Below are 21,108 nucleotides of genomic sequence, written 5' to 3' on the forward strand. Positions count from 1 at the left end.
CACGCACACACAAATAAAATGGCCACACAGGTGTAATGCAGCTTTTGCTCTTCATGTGAAAAGGCAGCAATTTATAAATGGAGGAGAGAAGGGAAACTGGACCTTGTGTGTCTTAACTTAGCCTGAACAAAACCCTGAAATGTCATCTACCCCTCACCCTCCATCATCCCGTCACCGCCTCCCTCTTCATCTCTCCCTCTCCTCCTCGTTTCCTTCATCCCCTTCCATCCGTCCATCTTCTGTCAGCGTGCTATTTACACACAAACTGGTCCACGAGTGTCGTGCAGCGCTTGCACTTGACGTAGCAGCACCAGTGGAACTTGCAGTGGCAGCGCTCGTGTTTGTAGGTCTTGAACTGGTCGTATCCTCTGCCGCAGCACATGAGCTTGCAGCCGTCCATGCCCTCCGAGGTCTTGTTGCAGAGGCGGCCCTGCGTGCCCAGCGAGCCCGTGGTCTCGTTGCGGAGGCAGTAGTCGGGGCTGGTGTCGATGTAGACCAGATCCTCCGCGGTCGGGGTGTTGAAGCGCTTGTTCTCCAGCTCCAGCTTGCCCTGGTAGAAGGGGAACGAATCAGGGGTTAATTTTGGAGTGTAATTCTGTTCAGTGCTTTGTTCATGACAGTCTAGAAGAAGAGAAGCATCTGCTATGAGCTCATTACCTTGCGTCCAATGCGCATGGCAGCCGCGCTGTCGTACTTCTCCTTCAGGAACTCTCCGACACGTCTGAAGTCGGCCAGCTGGAGCCAACAGGTCTTCAGACTGCAGGAACCGGAGACGCCGTGACATTTACAGGCTACATTTGCGAGGTTATAGGCCGCCTGGTGGAGTAAAAAAACAAAAAAAGGTGTTAGATAGATGTGGTTGTGTTTCGCATACCTGAATTTATCACTATCTTATCTTTACAATAAAAAAACTCCTGTGTTTTCCCCACAATAAATTCTCACGATAGAGACGCAGTCACATTAAATGGTATATAGGAAAGTAAAATGTAGTCAAAATATGTGAGGAGCCTAATAGACTGCATCGAGGCTGGTAGATGTATGTTGTTCTGTAGATCTACTTTATTTTCTTTAACGCTGCTGCCATCTAGTGGTCAACATGTTTAACTGCTCTGAGTTACGCAGAGTAAATGTGCTCAAAACACTCACTGTCCCTGCAAAAATCATGGATACACATTTTAATTAATGAACTCTGGAGCTTTGGGACATTTGTTTCATTGCCAAACAACTGCCAAATTAAATATGAGGGAAAACCCGACACCATAGACACATAGATCCATGCACTGCAACACTTTCTGAGGGACTTTTCTCCTAAATCACAGATTTAGAAATAGTCCCATCTCCGGCTTTCTGTGACCATTGTGCACTGATGCAAAACACCCTCCCTGTTAAAATGTTCGGTAAAAATAGATGACCAAAAGAGAAAAATGCAAAGCAAAGAAAAACAAAGAAAAGATTTGTGCTTCATACGTACATGCTGTTCTCAGACACGGCTGTCAGTACTACTCCACCAAACTAAAACAAACAGCTGACTGAGAATAGACGGGCTGCTGCTAACCAGAGGAAATGTGGCTCTATTGTAAATCTAGTTTCCCACACAGCTCTTGTAGCTAGAAAGCAGTCATTTCAAAAAGAAAAGTATCACATGATACATAATGAGATTAGCTATAAAGTCAGTGAAATTGCTCTACGATAAAGAAATCAAGGGTTAGATCCACTGACCTGCCACTTATTACTTTTTTTCATAGGACTGAAATGTCTATCATTCAAATCATTCTAGATAGGAGCACTGCATTATAAATATAAAGCATAATTGGCTGTTGTAGATCCTACAAAATCTTGCCATACTTTAAAGCGAAACTCCCTATTTTAATAAACGACCCATCTGAGACTCTTAATATCCAAAGGGTCCGGATCGCTCCCTTATTTACATCTTCGTCTCTTTCTTTGCAACATGGGTTTGCACGTGTTTCGGCTGGGTCTGAACATTATAATTTTTTTTTTTTACACGTGCGTATGCTAAGAAAACAGAACAGGAAATACAAGATTTATGGCCGTGGCAGCGGCAGACTTTAGGGGGAGCCCTTCACACCCCTGCAGCTAAACCAGGCCAGTTAAGCAGCATTCAATACATAAGTCACACACACACACACACACACACACACACACACACACACACACACACACACACACACACACACACACACACACACGTATTATGTCACTAATCATGCACTGTGTTATGTTTCGTGTTTGCAGCGATGCCAGTTCCCACCATACTTGCTGAATCAGTTCTTTCTGATTCCTGGGTTTCCCCTCACACAAATGAAACCCATCACTCCTCACACTGATCTCAATTACCTTCTCACCTCTTTTAACCCCTGCATCCCAAACACCCGCCCCGACCCCCACCCCTGCTCCCCTCTCCTCTATTTTACTACCCAGCAGGCATAGCACTCGGCACCCTCCAATCTTGGGACTCGACCCCCGTGACCCCCATCAGAGAGCCATGAGAGCCTGGGACAATGACATGCTCAAAACAAGGCTTCTAGCTCCACAAAATGTGTGCTTCTGGCAATCTTGTAAAACGCTGCCTCTGCTATTTAGGAACGTATTAAGTATTTATCTTTATACCTCATATTGCTCACAGTGTGAAGAGTTAATGAGTTTTTTTTTAAGTTAGAACACACATCATCAGGAGAAAATCCTCATATTATATGACTCCTTGTTGTTTTACGAGCCCTCGTGCTTCCTCAGATCCCCCACTGTGAGGTTTATTAGAGGTTCAGTAATAAAAAAATGAGGATAGCGACTCTTTTTTTATCCATGGGCCCAAATTGTGGATAACATTTTCAAGGATATTAGTTCGGAATCAGTAGGAGGTTTTGAGCTACAACCCACAACAAGATCTATTTCAGTGAACTTTTTACTTTTGATTTGCAATCTAATCCTTTCTCTCAAAGTAGTCTTTTCTTTTCTTGCTTAATTTTTTGTTTTGACTTTAACCATTACTGTTGTTTTTGTAAATTGAGCAACATGGCACTACTGTATAGTTAGCTCATAGATGGCTCATTATTATTCCTATTATCAATATTACAATAACACACAAAAGGATCTAACCATGCCTATACTGTGTGTGTCTGTGTGTGTCCTGCATCAAACTGAGCTATTGGGTGGGTTATGCCTGCTGGGCGCAGTGACACTGGACCTGATGAAAACACTCACACTCACACACACACGCACACACACACACACACGGTCAGTCATCCGTGGTGGTGACACGGTCTCTGTGTCAGGCACAATAGGATCTGCTCAGACAGGGTTAGGGGTTAGGAGCCGTGTGTGTGTGTGTGCGTGCGTGTGCGTGTGTGTGTTGGCGCAGTTAGTAGTAGAATGGGGCAGAAATAGAGAACATAGCTCATCCTTTGTGACAGAATAAGCAATGAATGAAGAGTAAAGATTGCCAAGGAGAGAGACACATTTTTCCTGTCGGATCTTCTTGTTCTTACAATCAAAATCCGGTTATAGCTTTTGTTTTAAGGTTGTTTTCTGACTTACTGTTTGCTTCTTCTTTTTTTTGCACAGCTAGTGCTCTACTGTTGGTCATCAGAGCAACTTCAATTCAGCAACCGAGGGTAATGAACTTTGCAGCTGTAAAGAAACAGACCTCACACAGAGATTGTTGCAACTTTTAAATAAGCACAGTAATTAAAATAATTATCAGCAGTTCCCTAAAGACATATTCTTTAAACATAATTGCAGTCTATCTGTCTTATTTTGACATATTGTTTCTCTATATTGTCATTTTACTGTCCCTTCTCTGTTGCTCTCTCTAATGATTCTTCCTTTTATTTGTTGGAGTTTTTTGGGGAGTTTTTCCCTTATCTGAACTGTTGGATTGCATGCTGTACAGATTGTAAAGCCCTTTGAGGCAAACTTGTGATGGTGATAAGGAGATATGATGGCTCTTTGTCAGCCGACTGCATTGCAGATAGAGACGAGACTATTTGTTGTGGAATGCTGCTCGTAACTCATTCTTGTTTTTGTAGATCAAAGACTGCTCTAACAAGATCATTTTTGAAAATTACACAGGCGCATAAAAACAAACTAAGGATCAGATGTTTCTCTAAAACTTCCCTTTAAATAGCCTCAAAGAAAAAGAAAAATGTATTCATAAATAGTCTGTGTCTGCTTGTACCACCAATTAATTGAAGCTACTGTGCATCACTTTCCTTAAGAGGTAAATATATTCACATTTCAAATAGCTTTACTATTATATCAAATAGGCATATGCCTTCATTTATACATTTTTGTTCAAGTAATGATTTTAGGCCCATAGTGGAGATAAGTGCTTTGAATTGCCTTTCCTTGGTTCCAAACAATGATGACATGTATTTATAAAAAATACCACAAAGTGAGAGTGAGAGATGAATCTGAAAGTTAAGCGCTGTGTTCAGAGCACAAGTGGCCTGTTATTGTCTTTAGACTGGGAATGTACATCGAGTTGTTTTGGTCTCTATATGTGACAAGTCTGCCTCATCTGATTTGTGTGAAACGGAGACAGTGGACCTGGGTGGCTGTGTGCGCGCGTATGTGTGTGTGTGTGTGTGTGTGTGTGTGTGTGTGTGTGTCTTTCAGAGTCAAGGGAGTGTGACAGAGGTCCATCCCTCACCCTGCGTCTCTGTCTCCAGACGCTTGTACACACAGACGACCACGTTATCCGCCTTACACACAAATCAAATGAGGCTGAGCATACACACACACACACACACACACACACACACACACACACACACAGCGGCACGCCCCTGTCACCTCCACAAAAGCCCCGCGGTTTGCCTTGTTCAACCAAGCAAGACAAATCCCGCTTTGGGACAAACCGGCGTGTCCAAGGAAAAGAAAGAGAGAAGAAGGGATGAAGAGGAAAAGAGAAACTGTCTTCCTCTGACTCGCTGTCCTCCTTTTCATCTCTCTCTTCTCCCCTCTTCCGTTTCGATGGACAGACGACAATGAAAACAAGGGATCAAACAGGAGAGAGGAGGAAAAGTCATTCAAAAGAGTGTGTGTGTGTGTTTGTGTTACAGGAAGGCTGAGGAACTGTGTGTGTGTGTGTGTGTGTGTGTGTGTGTGTGTGTGTGTGTGTGTGTGTGTGTGTGTGTGTGTTAATACAAGGCTGTAGCAATAGATCTTTCTCTCTTATACACTCTCCTAGAGCCCCAATGGGACCCTCAGCAGAAACACAACCTCTCCAGACCCTCACCTTTGACCCCTGAAACACACTCACACAAAACCAGGCTCAATGTCTCTCACACAAATCAAATGGAGCTGAGACGACATGCACACGCACGCACACACACACACACACACACACACACACACACACACACACACACAAACACACACAGCGTCTTTGTCTCGCAAACAGCTTAAACAAAGCTCCTCTAATTGAAGATAAAGACATTCTCCTGATCCAACGTGTAACAGAACTGGCAAATGGACCTTTTAACCAGAGTGTGTATGTGTGTGTCAGCGTGTGTGTGTGTGTGTGTGTGTGTGTTTGTGTGCGAGCGTCTACTTTAAGGTGAAAGGTTCCTTTTAGTGCATTTTTCCCACCTGAAAGAATTTCCAAACACCTTTGGCTCCGGTATCAAGACTGAAGCATCTAATAGTGGCTGTATGGCAACTAGAGAGGGCCAAACATGCTAGTTTGACAAAACATACCACATCCAGCCATTACTTTCTCTCTTGTTTTCTAGCACACTGCATTGTTTCACTTCTGAACTCTTCATATAATCAAGCATGTTATTGTCCATTGTGATGCTGCATTTATATGTGTGTATTATGACCTTGTGTGTGTGTGTGTGTGTGTATGTGTGTGTGTGTGTGTGTGTGTGTGTGTGTGTGTGTGTGTGTGTGTGTGTGTGTGTGTGTGTGTGCGTTACTTCACTGGAATGCGCATTGACCTGGCGACCTAGCCAGACTCCAAGGGCGTTAGCAGTTATACCATTTGGACCCTCCCAATAAATAACTTACACACACTCAGAAATACTACCAGGTCAGACCCCCTCGACTCACACACACATTCCTTGGATACATTCAGATATAGAATGGGGTGAAGAAGCGTGGACACACACTTCTTCACTAAAGTTTCACTTCTGGTACTGTTTTTTTTTTTCCGCCCAAAACGACATGCGTGTGTGTGTTGTGTCTCCCGTACCTGTCTCCCTGCTTCATTATTCTGCAGGTTCATCAGTGTTCGGGCGTGCTCAGTAGAACCCCGCGGGTAGTTCTTCTCTCTCTCCCTGGCGTCCACAAACTCCCGGGCAAAGCGGTAGCCGTAATGCACGTTGTCGCCGCAGCCGCCCCACAGCCAGTCGCGTGGCAGGTCACGGGGTCGAGCCGCACGGCTGCAGCCGCAGGTGGAGAGCTCGCCCTCGCGGCACGCCCGGCTGATGGCGTTGACCACTCCGGCGGCGCTGATGGCGTAAGTGAAGGCCGTTTCCCTCGAGCCTGAGAGCAGAGGAACATGAATATTCAAATTATAGATATTTACAACTTATAAACTTGAGTTAGTAGGTAGAGTACGTTTTGTCACGATGGTTTTTATTCCAGGGAATGTGTGTGTTCACTGACAGGAAACATGGGTAACTGTTCAGGTTAACCCCCCACTCCACACACACACACACACACACACACACACACACACACACACACACACACACACACACGCAAACAGCCCCACACCCACTTCATCCAACAATAGACAATAGATGTGATTTTAACTCTGACCCTGGTCAACTTTAAACACCAGATCCATAAAATATATGCAGCAGTTAATCCTTATTTTGACCACTTTTTGGAAACAAATGTTCCAGTTACTCTGTTGACAATTTGTTTTTTGGAATATTCATACACATTTTCAGAAAAGACATGTTGCAGATAAATGTGAGCGTTTCATTTACAATCCTCTCTATTGTATTAGTCTAAAGGCAGAAAATTCACAAATGTGGACACTTCAAATTGTGGAAAAATAAATGTAACTTTCTGCATGGGTACCACTACAGGAAGGGAAGTGTAATTGGGGTGAGCTGACACTTCAAAGGGAGCTTCAGGCCAGAAACTCATTCTTATTCGTTGCACAGGTAAATGGTCAATCTCCCGTACTTACATACACACTTATAATGTTAATGTTGAACCAGAGAGAAGGATTCTGAATAAATCTATTCAGTTTCAAATAAACAACCAGACTGCTGTTACTCTTTGTAGTTTCCTTGATGCATACACAAGTCCACATGAATGACTGCTCTTCACTCGAGACTAACACGTCTAACACGGAGGAATACACAAGCTGCATGTCTATTCACGGCATTAATACACAAACCATTACGAAGGAAGAGAGGACAAAGACGATGGCCTGACAGGTAGGAGGTTAAGTGCTCTGAAACTGACAATTTACATGTGAACAGACTCGTGGTATTTCTGGTTGAGACGCCATTTACAAAGTGAGGTCGTATAACACAGGGTGACGTTTCTCCCTTCAAGCAACAACAAAATGTTCTTATTGCCTGACAGACATTCGTTCAGTGGCCTTATACATGATCGTGTTTTTTGGTTTCACGATGATAATCCTGCAATGTGACAGCATATAACTGTATGTATTCATTATTTTATGTATTTATTAGTCCATCTTACCTTTGTCTTGCTTTGTTAGGCCTCACTGTTGAGCTTTCTGTTGTTTTATTGCCTTGCGCTGTCTGTCAAAGCACTTTGTAAACTTTGTTTTTGAAGGTGCTGTATAAATAAAGTTATTATTATTATTATAATATAGTGTCATATGTTTGGCCTGTAATGCATTTTGCAATGCTTACACCTTCCTGTAATTGCACCTTGTCACCAGTGTGTGGTGGCTTTAATCATTCTTCGTTGTTTTTTTTTGCTTCATATATTAGGCTATTTATTTAATTGCTATTTTCAGTCATGCTCAGTTGTGTTTGTATTGTTATATTGTTATGCTTAAGCTATATTGGTATGCATTTTTTAAAGTAGGCCTGTACGTTTTATAGCGTTGTGTGTTTGTATATTTCTCGTCGTGTTGATACTTGAATGGAGGGAACAGTATCGCTCTGCACTGTATCAGGATGCCTGCAGCCTGGAATCAACACCAGCCAGACAGACAGGCAGGTATGCATGCAGAGCCGAGGCGTGTGAGCTATTCATTCAAGCTTTTAGGAGCTCTGTCCCGGTCAGGATGCTGATGCACATATTATGCAGCAGGATAATGAGCCAGAGGACGACAGAGAGAGGCCGAGAGGTTTATGAGACTGCGGAGCCCAGACTTCAAATAGCGGATCCGGATCTGCCGGCTCGGTGTCAGCTCATCAGCGCATTTCAAAAGAAGGGACAATGGACCGACTAACACCTCCATATAAACCTGGAGATAGACTGACTGTCAATAGAGAGACAGGCAGAGAGGGACGGAGACAGAGAAAGAGCAGCAAACACCTCGTCTGACTGCCCGCAGCGGATTTGACACTTACTTGTTGATGAGAGGTTTCCCACATCGCCTGCTGGGAATTAGACGCACATGAAACTGATCCAGGGTCTGAGCTACAGGTGGAGATTTACTACAAAAAACTGCCTGGAAATTGCACATCTTTTCTTTTTTTGCTTTAGTTTGTATGCGTCTTGATAACTAACTCCCTGGCGCAAGTGTTCCGAGTCTTCGTCGCGTTTATGCGACTGAGGACGTTATCGGTGTCATTGCGCATGCGTAAAGTGGGAACGACAAGTGGTTTTATCTGTCGAGCAAAAATACATGTCTGTGCTATTTTACAATCTCAGGGTTTCTACGTAGTAAAACATCCATATCTGAAATGTTATCAGTATGACAATTAATAGGCCTTATAACTATTTTACTTCCACAGAATAGCTAATTACCGTAATCCAATAGACGAATGGATGTTATGGAAAACTCCACATACTCACAGGAACTAGGAATAATCCGACAGTAAAAAACAAAACAATAATAAGTATACCCTTCAATAAGAATAGCCTAATCTGTACTTACTATACTACAACGTGAAAGTATAGACTTAGTGGTCCCTGAATATTGTAATGATAGGGCACTAAAATAAAATAAACATGATGAGGTTGTTTGCAAAAAAAAGACATCATAAATCAGTATTAAGGTATGACAAGTGTTCCTTACTCTTATGCTGTATTCATTGGATCAGTAGTGTCTTTACCAAACCAACTGCTTCAGTTTTTGGCTACTGTAATAACTAATGCTAACTCATATTCTCATCAAAACAATAACACAAGTGAACAGTGTGTTATTATTCCAGTCTGTTAAATGACCCCATGTCTGCTCTGTCTAACATTCAACACCTTGGTCTGCAGGACCTGTCCAAACACTTGGTATAATAATCATAATAACAGTCCAATCAAAGTGAAACAACCTAGTAAATAATTTAGTTTAATAGATGGATTATTGTGTAAAACATGTGGCAACGCTTGCTTGATTTTTCAGTACGAACCTATAACTTGTTCTGTCATTGCTTATGTTTTTAGTCCAAATAGCCAACAACACAATGCAGCTTTTGATCTGTCTTGCTGTTTGGACATGTCTGTGTGTAACTTCTGGGCTTTTGCATACTTGACACTATTGGCGGAAAACAATAAAACAAAACACAGAATTAAAACCTGCCATCACTCTCAATTTGATTGACAGGTCTTTTTGGAGGCGAGAAAGACAACAAGAAAAACCACTTCATACTCTGCTCCTGATCCCATCAAACAATAAACTCACCAATCTGCATGACCCGTCCAAACACGGATGTGTTGTCCACGGTGCTACAGTTCCACCTCCTCTGGCTGAACTGGTACTGGCACTCCTTGATGCCTGTCTTGGCTCCGTCTCCGATGTAGACCATGTGGTCCTGGTACAGCTGGCACAGCTTCCTCTGGCCCTGCAGACAGCGCAGCATCACAGGAGAGATTAGCAGAGATTAGGACCATTAATGGTTTCACACTTCAGTGGTCCCTGTGGGGGTTTTCTCCTTTATTTGACTATTTCAGGGTCAGGGTGCAGAGGAGGAAGAGCCGGCGTTACACCCTCTTTGTTGTTGCTGATGTTGTCGAGCCACACTAGAAAACTGAGCTCTATTTCTTTCAGAATCTATTAATCACTGAATTAAAATTATGACCGCTTTTAAGAGGTATTTTTACAACATTTGAAATGTATTAAAAAGAGATCTAAAACAGGCAGACTTGACTTACTTGAGAGAGACCAGACAGCTGACTGCAGAGAGGCTGTGCTCCAATGATGTACATCTCTGGCCGCTGGATCGGGGTCAGAGCTAGTGACCTGGGAGACAGACGTCATATTAAGTCTAAAATGTAACCAGTATACTCTATCGGTTACGATCAAAGATAAGTGCAAGAGACAGGATCTCTGCGATAAACGTCTCTCTCTCTTAGAGGGGGTTGGCGCTGGAGAGGACAAAGTTCAGACACGTTTATTAGTACAACTGGCCTATAAAGTGGAGATCCCTGCAACTACTTCCCATGTGCTTCCTGTCCTGTCCTTTCCACTCAAACAGTTGTACCCTTATCATACAATTTGAATCACTTTTGCTTTGTAAAACTGACAATTTGTGCCCACACACAGAATCTGAATGTTGACCCTTTCTTGGCCATCTAAAAGGGAAATCCAATTGTGTGAAGATTGGCCCAATCGTAAGAGCTACAGAAAGATCAGTTCATGTATCATAATAAATGCATGTATGAAAATATGGCATGATTTGGACAACATGGGAGCTGTGTTTAGATTGCATTTGGTTTGTGGAGGACAACTAAATGGAAACTATGAACCTATTCTGATTCTATATACATACACTGACAGAAAGGTGAACTCCTGACCTGTACACATCCTCCTCTACATTATCACTGAACAGCATCACTGTCTTGTAAGTCAAGAACAAGTGTGGCTAATTGACGGTGCTATAGGCACAGCAGCAGGCTGCCATGCAGCGCCATTTGGGGCTCAGCCAGGGTAAATATTGTGACAGAGCCCTCACATTTGTTCCATTCACTGTTAGGGCTCAACCACAAAACATCACCCCCAAAACACACACAGAGAGACACAAGAGGCAACACAAACTCTATAGTTCCCATTTCCCCCCCATTTGTCATCTTATCAATAGCACACAAGCAAAAAGATGGAGGGTATGAGAAAGTTAACTTCTTTTGAACACGTTTTAAGACACAAGTTAATGGATATGACATATGTATTACACTTTAAAAAATTGTATTCTGAAAATCTGTTAAAGTTGCTCTCCTATTGTTACCACTGAATGGAGGCCATAGTGCATCCACTTTTTATGAGCCACCACACCACACACACAAAAAAGAAGGAAAACAAATCAATGCACCAGCAGCGATCATTACTCACCACCATGAGTTGGCATCCACCACCAGCAGTTGGGAGCTGCAGGCGAGGAAGGCGGCTGCCAGCAGCAGATGTCGAACGGCACCGCTTCGCCTCCTCCGGACAGGCCCGGTGTCCATGGTCCGCCGCGTCACCGCCACACAGCCGGTGCTGGGCAATGTGCTCTGCTGTGGAGACATCGGCATACAATCAGGCGGCGTCCTGCTCGGTCCTGCTGGGTCTGGACGCAAGCCCCGTAGTGCTGGCGATGCCGCGAGTTCGAGTCCAGCTCGAGTCTTTCTTGTGTATTGTCTCTTTTCTTGTAAATTTGTCCTTCCAGTCTCTATGATTTAAAACTATCAAACAAAACTGCCATTAAAAATGAGATGATAAAAGACAGGAGAAAAAAGGCCAGAGTTTATAATCCAAAAGGTCAGAAGAAGCTTGTAAAAAATGTGAACCCAGTTTACTACATAATACTCCAGTTCAAAGTCGTGCGTAAAATGGTTTAGTTGGGGTTTACGCAAAGTGCTCGGAGATTCCTCCCTCACCCGCTGTCTCTAAAAAGACCAAATAAAGCACAGCTGCAATGTGAAAAGCGTGGTCCAGTTGTTGTCTTGAGGAAAGATTAACAAAGAGATTAAACCGCTAATTGAGCAGCAAAACGACTGTTCCTTTCCTTCCTATCCCCTCACGACCACTCCACATCTCTTCCTCTCTCTCTTTCTCTCTACACTCTTCTTCTCACCCCCACTTCACCTCAGAAACCCTGCTGCCCTCGCCCTCCCTCGCCACACATTGCGCGCGCATGGGGCGTATGGTTGCATGTGCGTGCGCAGAGTTCAACCAAATGGGTATTGGATCCAGTCAACAGTGAATTGAATGCTAAGACAAGACTGGGAGCACCTGTGATGTTGCTTTCAAAGGTTTTGAATATAAAACGCAGTCACTCCCTGAGCAACTAAACAAAAGAGCTTACACTGCAGCTGATACACGTTTATAAACAAGGCCTTCTTCATTTGACCATCATCAGATAATCTTTCATCCAGGGATCCTCCATTCCTGATGTGTACTAAAACTTGAAAATGAAGTGTATCACAATGTCTATACACGGTCACTAAAGTGGGTAGAATATGCTCAGGACAGTGTATTAAAGTAGAGCGATGGGGGTTGAACGTTTTTGCCAAACCCCCATCGACCTCAAAAAAAGTTCACGTGCGTCAAATTCCTTTTATTAGTTGAAGTGAATAATTTGTTTGAATAAAAGGTGAGTGCCTCAAAATCGTCTAATCCCCTCTTTGGTCGGCGACAATAAAGGGCAAAACTGCCCCTCACACACACACACACACACACACACACACACACACACACACACACACACACACACACGCACACACACGCACACGCACACACACGCACACACACACACACACACACACACACACACACACACACACACACACACACACGCACACACACACACACATTACGCACGCACACGGCCATGCAGAAGTACTGAAAAGTCCCGAAGTAAAGAAAAGGCGTGTTGAAGCGAGCTCTCCTCAATTCATATGCCGGCTAAAGACAAGCTGGGCGGTGAACCTGCAGGAAGACGCTTTGATCTGACTCAGTGCTTCTTAAAAGAGTCCATAATGGACGCAGGGTGGATTAGACAGCAGCCTCCAACACCTGGAGAACTTGCTCTCAGAAGTAAAAAAAAAAGAAAACATAAATATGGAAGGTTTGCTTTTTGTATAACCGTTATTCGACTAATAAGAAAGCCAACGGCCACAACTTCGTTGTTCAATCTGATAAACAGTTATACAAATGAGTGAATCTATTATATATATATGTCTGGTAAATTATCACAGTGGACAGTTTCCCATTGACACTGTGTGGGTTTATTATAACAATATACTACTTGACTTGTTACATTTTCTCATCAATATTCCAGTAAAGTGTGTTATTTATTTGGGGCTTCATTGGATCTCGCCTCTGCATGATAAAAGACCCGCAGCAATGTCAGGCAGAGACCCCACACCTTTCATCTCCCGGGGGACTTAACCTCCCCCTACACGCGCGCACGTGCACGCGCGCGCACACACACACACACATAGACCCCCGGCTCTGCTAAGTGATCTAGCTGGCTGCCTTCTATCCATCTGATTGATATTCTGCAGTGGGCGGGTATCGGGTCAAAGTCAGGTTTAGCGGGTAAAACAATGAGACACATTTTGGGGAAACAGAGACATAATTATAATATGTAACAACGCCACAACTGGTCCAACCGATCCGTCAGTAAATAACCCTGAGGCTCAACTTCTGCTCTCGTCTCGTCCTGCAGCCGTTTCTGTCAAGAGAGATGATCCACCTTGTAGACCGCTCTATTACATGCGGAGGAAGTTACTTTGACAACAGTGCCCTCTTCCGGTTAAACCCAGTATATCAGCACTTACTTTTTCAAGTACATGACAAGGATCCAGTTATTGGTTTATTATGTGCACCGATATTTTTTTTACTGAAAGTATTATTTAATGGCTTTTATACTGTTTTTTAGTAAATAGTTAGCCCTGCAGTATACAGCTGTGCATAAATCGTTTTTCCTCTTTTCTTCCCCATTAATCTTCTTATTTGAGACTATTTGAAAGGCCCTCAGGTTTGGAACTAGACTAAACTACATAAATGTGCAAATAGAAGTAGCAAAAACTAGTTCCACCTCAATCAGCGACAGCAGCAAAATGTTATTTAAGCACTTATGCATCAGCTATTTAATATTATAAAATAATACACCAGTCACAGGGACCATTTGTCTGCAGAAAAAAATACTTTTATTGAGGATCGGAGTACTTCCTCCACCAATGTATTCAAACATTATTTCAGAACAATAATTTAACAAGGGTCCAAAATAAGGATCGTGTGCATCACATGAACCAGTTGTCTTCATTTCACTACAGTCTCTGTACTCGTCTTTTGTTCTTGTCTATATCACAGTGCTGTAACTAAAGTGTGTTTGACCTCTCTGGTCAATGTCCTGTCCTGTAGCAGGTGAAATATTCTGCACGGTGAACGGCTGGGACACAGCAGTGACTCCTGGCAGACTAATCAGCCGTCTGTAACGGACGGCCCTATTTTATCCTTCCACGTAGTCTTTCTTATACATTATAGGCGTTGAGAAGAATTGCACGATTATGAGAAAAACATAGCTGGCAACAAACCTGATTCTGATTTGAAAACGGTTGATGATTTAACACTTAACAGATTATCTGTACTTTGGTTGAAACATCCGAGAGCCGAACTGAAATAAATAGGTCCCTCCTCTTGAGAACTCAGCTAATTAAAACTTGCTCATTGTCTCGGCATCTGGGAACTGAAGAGAAACAGGCCGACAGCTTATTCTGGGACATGACCCAAAGATTCAGATATACTGGACTGGAACAGCCACACGTTGCTAGCGACTGGTTTTACTGGTAACTTGTGATGTGCTGGTTGAACCACAAGGAGGAGCAGTTCAGCTACAGTACTCCCAGCAGCCAAAGAGAGGGGAGGGAGGGAGGAGGGGAGGGAGGGAGGAAGGGAGGGAGACAAAACTTGGACCAAGTGAGATAAAGACAGAAAGAGGTAGGAGGGAGAACAGAGAGGGTGAAAGAGAGAGGGAGTGTCCAAGTAATGGATACACAGAGAGAGAGCAAGAGAGAGAGAGAGGGAGCGAGAGAGGACTTGTCCCCAGAGGATATGTGCAATAGCCATGCAACAGGGAGCAATGCCTGAGAAAGTCGGCAGCTCCTCTCTGGATTAACAGCAGCCTCACTTTTTATTGCCAACAGTGCCAGACTACAGCGGGCGAAGCAGCCAGCTCTCTCCTGCGGGGAAACCAGCTGCGGTCGGCTGATGAGGTCTGAGCTGATCCCCTGGAAGCTGCCCAATGCCAAAATACTAAATATCCATTTTTAGAAACGAAAGCCACTTAAAAATTGATCACCCTCTGGTTAAAAAGACAGAAAACATAATCTGAGTGTGCCGAGAAGTCAGGGCACATGTATCCACTTTAAGGTCCTCGGCAACTTCTAGGCGGAAATGTTCTTGTGGTTCATGATTCTGTCGCCCTGAAAAGTGAGGGAGGAAGTAGTCAGAGCTTTTACTTCAGCAAAAGTATAATACTGAAATATGGAAATACTCCGGAATTAAAAAGAACGTGCAATGAAAAAGTATTTTATAAAAATGTCCCCACTGTTATACTATTACACTTATATTATTGAACATTTAAGTAGAGTTTACTGATGTAGCTGTTCAAAGTCTTTATTTTATACTGCAGGGTAGTTTAATATATCATATTTTGTGTGTAAATCAGCTAAATGTGTACTTGAGTAAATGTATATTCCACCACTGCCAACAAGTGGTGAGTATGTATTAATTTCACATTACCTATACAATATAAGGCATGATGTTCTACAACAACCTGAACATATTTTTTGCATTTGACACATAAACAAGTTTCTGTCTTGTTTCCGCTGCCTCCATCACAGGGTCAAAGGTCAGGCACAGCTGCAGGGCAGTGACCCTGAGGCCGGCAGGGATTTATGCTTTTGCTCAAGACCAGTTCAATAGGGCAGATGTTTGTATATAGAGGGGATTCAACCACCAGTTGTGGGAAAATCTAATCCATAATCGTTCCCATATTACAAACACAAACAAAACACATTCTACTTAATAACAGGTTCACAGTGTTTTTAGTTTTATCCTTTAAATTATTCTTTAGAACAGACGCAGAGATACATGCCAAGTTTGTGCAGACACGCAGACACATTTGTAAGAACCAAAGAACTCAAAACTAATGCGACCACAGCAAACCCATGGGATGATGAAACTACCTGCTCCACTTTCTGGATGTGATACGCGTCTCTTTCTCAGTCCGTCTCTCCGCGGCTCTCGTGTCTTTCTTCCTTTTGTCTGTTCCTTTTCCAAAAAACACACATATGCAAGCACACACACGTGTGCGGCAGCAAACTGCCAAATGCAGCTGCCTGCGGGGAAATTTACTGCTCGCACGCACGCACACGCACACACACACACACACACACACACACACACACACACACACACACACACACGCACCCTGGGGGAAATGCAGAGGGACTTGGAAGCAGCTGAGAGGGGCTTTGGAGCGGCCTTTGCTTCCTATCTGTCTCTGAGTTTTTTTCTGATTTACATGTGTTGGTGCATGTACGATGTCCTCTTTCAGTTTTTCTGCCTTCTCTCCCTCCCTCCCTCCATCCTCCTTTCCTCCCACATTCTCTTTTCCCCCTTTCTGTCCTCTCTTTTTTCAAGGCTTGCTCTCCCCTCGCCTCGTTCAGCTGCTCCATCTCACTCCCCCACCCGACTCTGTCCATCTCCTCCCTTCTTCCCTCCATCCATCCTTCTGTCAGCTGGCAGAAGATGAGTCATGCCTCTAGCTCGGAGGCTAAAACTCTCTCTCCCTCTAAATATATCTTCTCTCTACTTCTCCTTCCCGGTCTTTCTCCCTCCTTCTCTCAGCCTCTATCACACTTCTCTCAGCTCTATATCACCATCTGCCTCTCTGCTTTGTTCTGTCGCTCTACTGTCAAGCTCTCTCCTCCTTCCTCTCTCCATTTCTCACATGCTTCTCTTACTGATAGCCAGATTCATCAGCCATTTATGTTTCTATCTGCCTCTCTACTTCTCCCTTGCGTTCTCTCTCTCCAACAGTGCATCCAGGCACCTATAAAACGCTTTTCTCACGCTCCCTCATCTCTTAACTGTGACTCTCCTTTTACTCTCCCAATTTATAGTATTTCACTCGTTACATGTCTGTACATAGTGGCTATGTATTTATGCTTCTCATATTTTGAGTGAGAGCTACTGATGACATTCCTTATGTCAACGTGCTATAGCTCTAGAATGTAAATGAAAGGCATTGTGGCTGTGTGTGTATGGAGGTGACGTGTTTAGAATGGGTTATTTTTATGATGCAGTTAAAAATAATATAGGCTTTTTGCTCGAAACTAAGCTATTTTTTCTCTAGAGGTTAATGACATTTCACTGTAACACAGAACACTTGAAATCCATTGAAAATGGAAAACAACCTTCAATGACAGGGAAGATGATGTGGACTAAATGTTGTCCTATTGTCAGCAAAGAGAACTAACGTTGTACTCAACAGTTAACAGCTGGGCCGACGCCAGTCATTTTAATTTTTGATTTTCAAAAGGATTGTTTATAAAACTATTGATAGTTTTGAGGGTTACAAGTGTGAATGAAATGTATGTACATATATTTATTTTTTTATTTACATTTTTGTATCGAATTAATTATCTGATTTAATTGATAAGAATTTAGGATAGGAATACATAAGCATTATGCTTCCACCTATACCTTTTCAGTTGCTCTTTTTTGTATATTAAATTTACTTATTGCAATGCATGTAATTTATTTCATGTAATGATTGACTGAATAAAACATCTCACTAAAACACATACTCAGTAAGCATCCCCTACCAAATGAACATGTTACAAAGGGGTGATCTCTACATTAAAGTGAGTGTTTAACAGTTTGCGTTGCAGTAGCTGTGGCCATGTGTGACAAAGACGATGCCTTAAAACTATTTTCCCAGAGATACCAGAGTCAGTTGCTTTAAAAACAGGAAAACAAGACACTTCTGTTGCCGCGTGTTTACTTCCTGTTGTACTTTTGTGGAACACTAACATGTTTATGTGTTAAAGGAATGTAACAGCAGCACAAGTAGAGAAAAGTCTTACACATTTATGACACAGCAGTTTTTAATATTGCGTTTGCCGACAACTAACATAAGCCAGATCAGCTACTGGTTATTCAATTATTAAAAGTAAGATTGTGTTGTTTCTTTTTTAAAAAGCTGCATAGTCTAAACTAATAAATGGATGCAGACCGAGCCATGTTTGGCACCTCAGTGGAAACGGAGCAGCTGAGAGAGCTCTGGCTGCCCTTGTTTGGCACTGGATTGAAACCATGGGAGAGACCGGTCCCTGATCGGGCCGCCGGAGGAGGAGAAGCCACTGAGGCTGAGCCAGATCCCCTGATTCGGCCCCATGGTGCTCCAGAGCTCCGCTGGTCAAACTACACTGGCCTCCTGATCCCTTCCCTGGAGAGATTAACACACACACACACACACACACACACACACACACACACACACACACACACACACACACACACACACACACACACACACAAGTGTTTACACAAGTGTAAAACTGCACTCATACTCAACTGGAAAAGAGATGAGGTAAGGAATGAACACGCACACTTACGATGTGAATCAGAGCGACTTTCATCAGGGGAAGAGGCTGCGCTGGTCTGGCCTGATTTACGGCTTGTCTCTGAATTCATTTGTTTGGTCTATAAATCCAGGAAGCCTTGTACTGTGTCAGGTCACGCACACACTGGCGCACACAAACGTGTAAAAGCATGGAGATACTTCAACCTGTCGTTCCAGGGCTCTCACTATTTCCCAAGTTTTTGTCGATTTTGCTGAATTTGATTATTTTTTTAAAATCTATTGCTTTTGTGTTAACTTGTCACTACAGAATACATCTCGACCGTCCTCCCCTTCTCTCCCTATCAAAGCAGCCCTCCTCCCTTCTTTGTCCCCATGTGTCATGAACTCAGTGTCTTATTTAATCCAGACACAAACAATGTATTTTCCTTTTTGTAAGGTTAATTTATTTATGTATTCACAAGACACCAAACTTTTAAACAAACCATCTCTGGTTGACATTGTCAAAAAAATCTGGATGAGCTTCAACAGTCAGTATGAGAGCTAATATGTCTCTGAATATAAATCACAGCTACATTATAAAGACAAGAGCGAGTCAGTTAGTTGATGAGAAAATGAACCCCTTAAAACTAATTTCCTCCTTATAGCTGTAGGGTTGGACAGAACAACCTTATCCACTCTGTCTCTTCATTTCAGAAATACGAGTGCATCATTCAAGCTTTATCTGAGGGGAGATCTCAGTCTTTGAAAACTCCTGGTCTAGAGTTTAAATTGACTGGATTTCCAATACATCAGGAGAGACGATGCCCGTGGTCAATTTCTGTTCCCATATTCAAATCAAATGCATTGACACCGTCATAGTGTATTGAGTAGATGCTGGTTAACTCCTTTGGCTTTTGCTTTGTCTTGGGAGAGGAACGATCATTCTTTCCATCAAACTTGCCTCTGCTTGGTCTCACACTTGCCTCGAGCTTCAGTTAGCAATCTTGCCTGCAACTCTGGTAATGGAAGCCTATGAGTATTTCCACATCAAAAAACCTGCCTAGTGCCATTTCTGAGATTGAAAAAGAGCTGTTTACCACCTTCATGGCTCCCCGCACAAACACAGACAAACAGAGTAAAAACCAGCCGGATAAACACACACACACACACACACACACACACACACACACACACACACACACACACACACACACACACTATGCAGCCTATTCATGCCAACAGATGACAGAGCGCATTGAGAAAATGCCAAAATGCTGACTACTGAGGGAGAGAGAGCACAAGGCTGAAAAAAATCTCCCATGTCAGACTGCAGAGCTGGCAGAAAAGAAAAGCATTGTTGAGGTAACACACACACACACACACACACACACACACACACACACCTAGGCATCCTGTGTGGCGCAAAAACTGGAGCAGCGCGGCAGTGCATAGCAAACACACATGTACACACACACACACACATGCACACACATGCACATACAGCCTGCGAGGCGCTGTGGCGAAGCGGAAACACGCAGAACAGAAGTAGAGACTGAGATGGAGAGGGATAAAAGAGAAATGCACAGAGAAATCTCCCGGCAGTGACATCTTCGCTTGTGCACATCTGCTCTCCTCCTCTTGTTCACCTCCATCGTCTACGTTCGTCTTTTCAGCCTCTCTCTTTGTCTTTTTCTGTTTTCACATCAACTAATACGTCACGATTAATTGTCATCCTGTTTATTGTCATGCTGACCGACACCTCAATGCCTTCTAGTATAATTTCAGAAGTCATATGGTGAAGAAAAAAAGGAGACTTTGCCAACGAAAATCTAAAATAAATATGTGTGTCCCTTCTTTTTACATGTTACAATGCCCCTACTGTTACAGGTGAACTACTTTAGCTGGTCAGCTCAGTGGCAACAGGTTAGTTGGCTTCGTCACCAAACAAGTTCACACGCCCTTTTTTAAAGAGACGTATTTGTAATCGCCGTATTTGTGCTCGTGTCTGCCAAGTGCCTGTGAACCATGCGTCTCTTTGTGGAGCAGTTTGCACAGCAGCAGAGCAGGGTTGTATAAAGTTTGATGGTAATATGATAGCTTGTTCGAGTTTGGACCCTCCAGCTCTCTGTTCCCTTCAAAGGTCAGCTCTGTCAAAACTGTTTGCAATTTGTCAGCAGCATAAATTCACGTGTCGTCAATCGCCAGAGTTGAACTCAATGCAAAGGCACGGACTGGTTTGGCCTTGTTGAGCGAAGCCACTGATGCTGATTCTCCTGAAGGTTATGGACTTTGGTTAGAAATTTTGTCTGTTTTTACTTTGGGGTGACCGGGCATACTCCATCAGAACTGTGTCAACACTTTTGATTAATATTGCCAAACCACTTCTGCACCAGATCTCTCTCGCCCTGCTGATTCACTTCAATAGAATCAG

At 43.2% G+C, this 21,108-nt stretch overlaps 1 protein-coding gene across 1 annotated transcript; it reads right to left on the reverse strand.

Moving 5' to 3' along the window:
* Positions 1 to 243: 243 nt before the first annotated feature.
* On the reverse strand, positions 244 to 11,625 carry wnt5b (wingless-type MMTV integration site family, member 5b; the record flags this gene model as incomplete). The annotated part of the gene is made up of 6 exons (XM_079235768.1): positions 244 to 550; positions 658 to 816; positions 6,215 to 6,507; positions 9,806 to 9,965; positions 10,276 to 10,363; positions 11,450 to 11,625. The coding sequence occupies 6 exons, from the start codon at positions 11,623 to 11,625 to the stop codon at positions 251 to 253; spliced, it is 1,176 nt and encodes a 391-aa protein (XP_079091894.1). The 3' UTR covers positions 244 to 250.
* Between the last annotated feature and the right edge of the window lie 9,483 nt (positions 11,626 to 21,108).

Source organism: Taurulus bubalis, assembly GCF_910589615.1.
Source record: "Taurulus bubalis genome assembly, chromosome: 20".
Lineage (NCBI taxonomy): Eukaryota > Metazoa > Chordata > Actinopteri > Perciformes > Cottidae > Taurulus > Taurulus bubalis.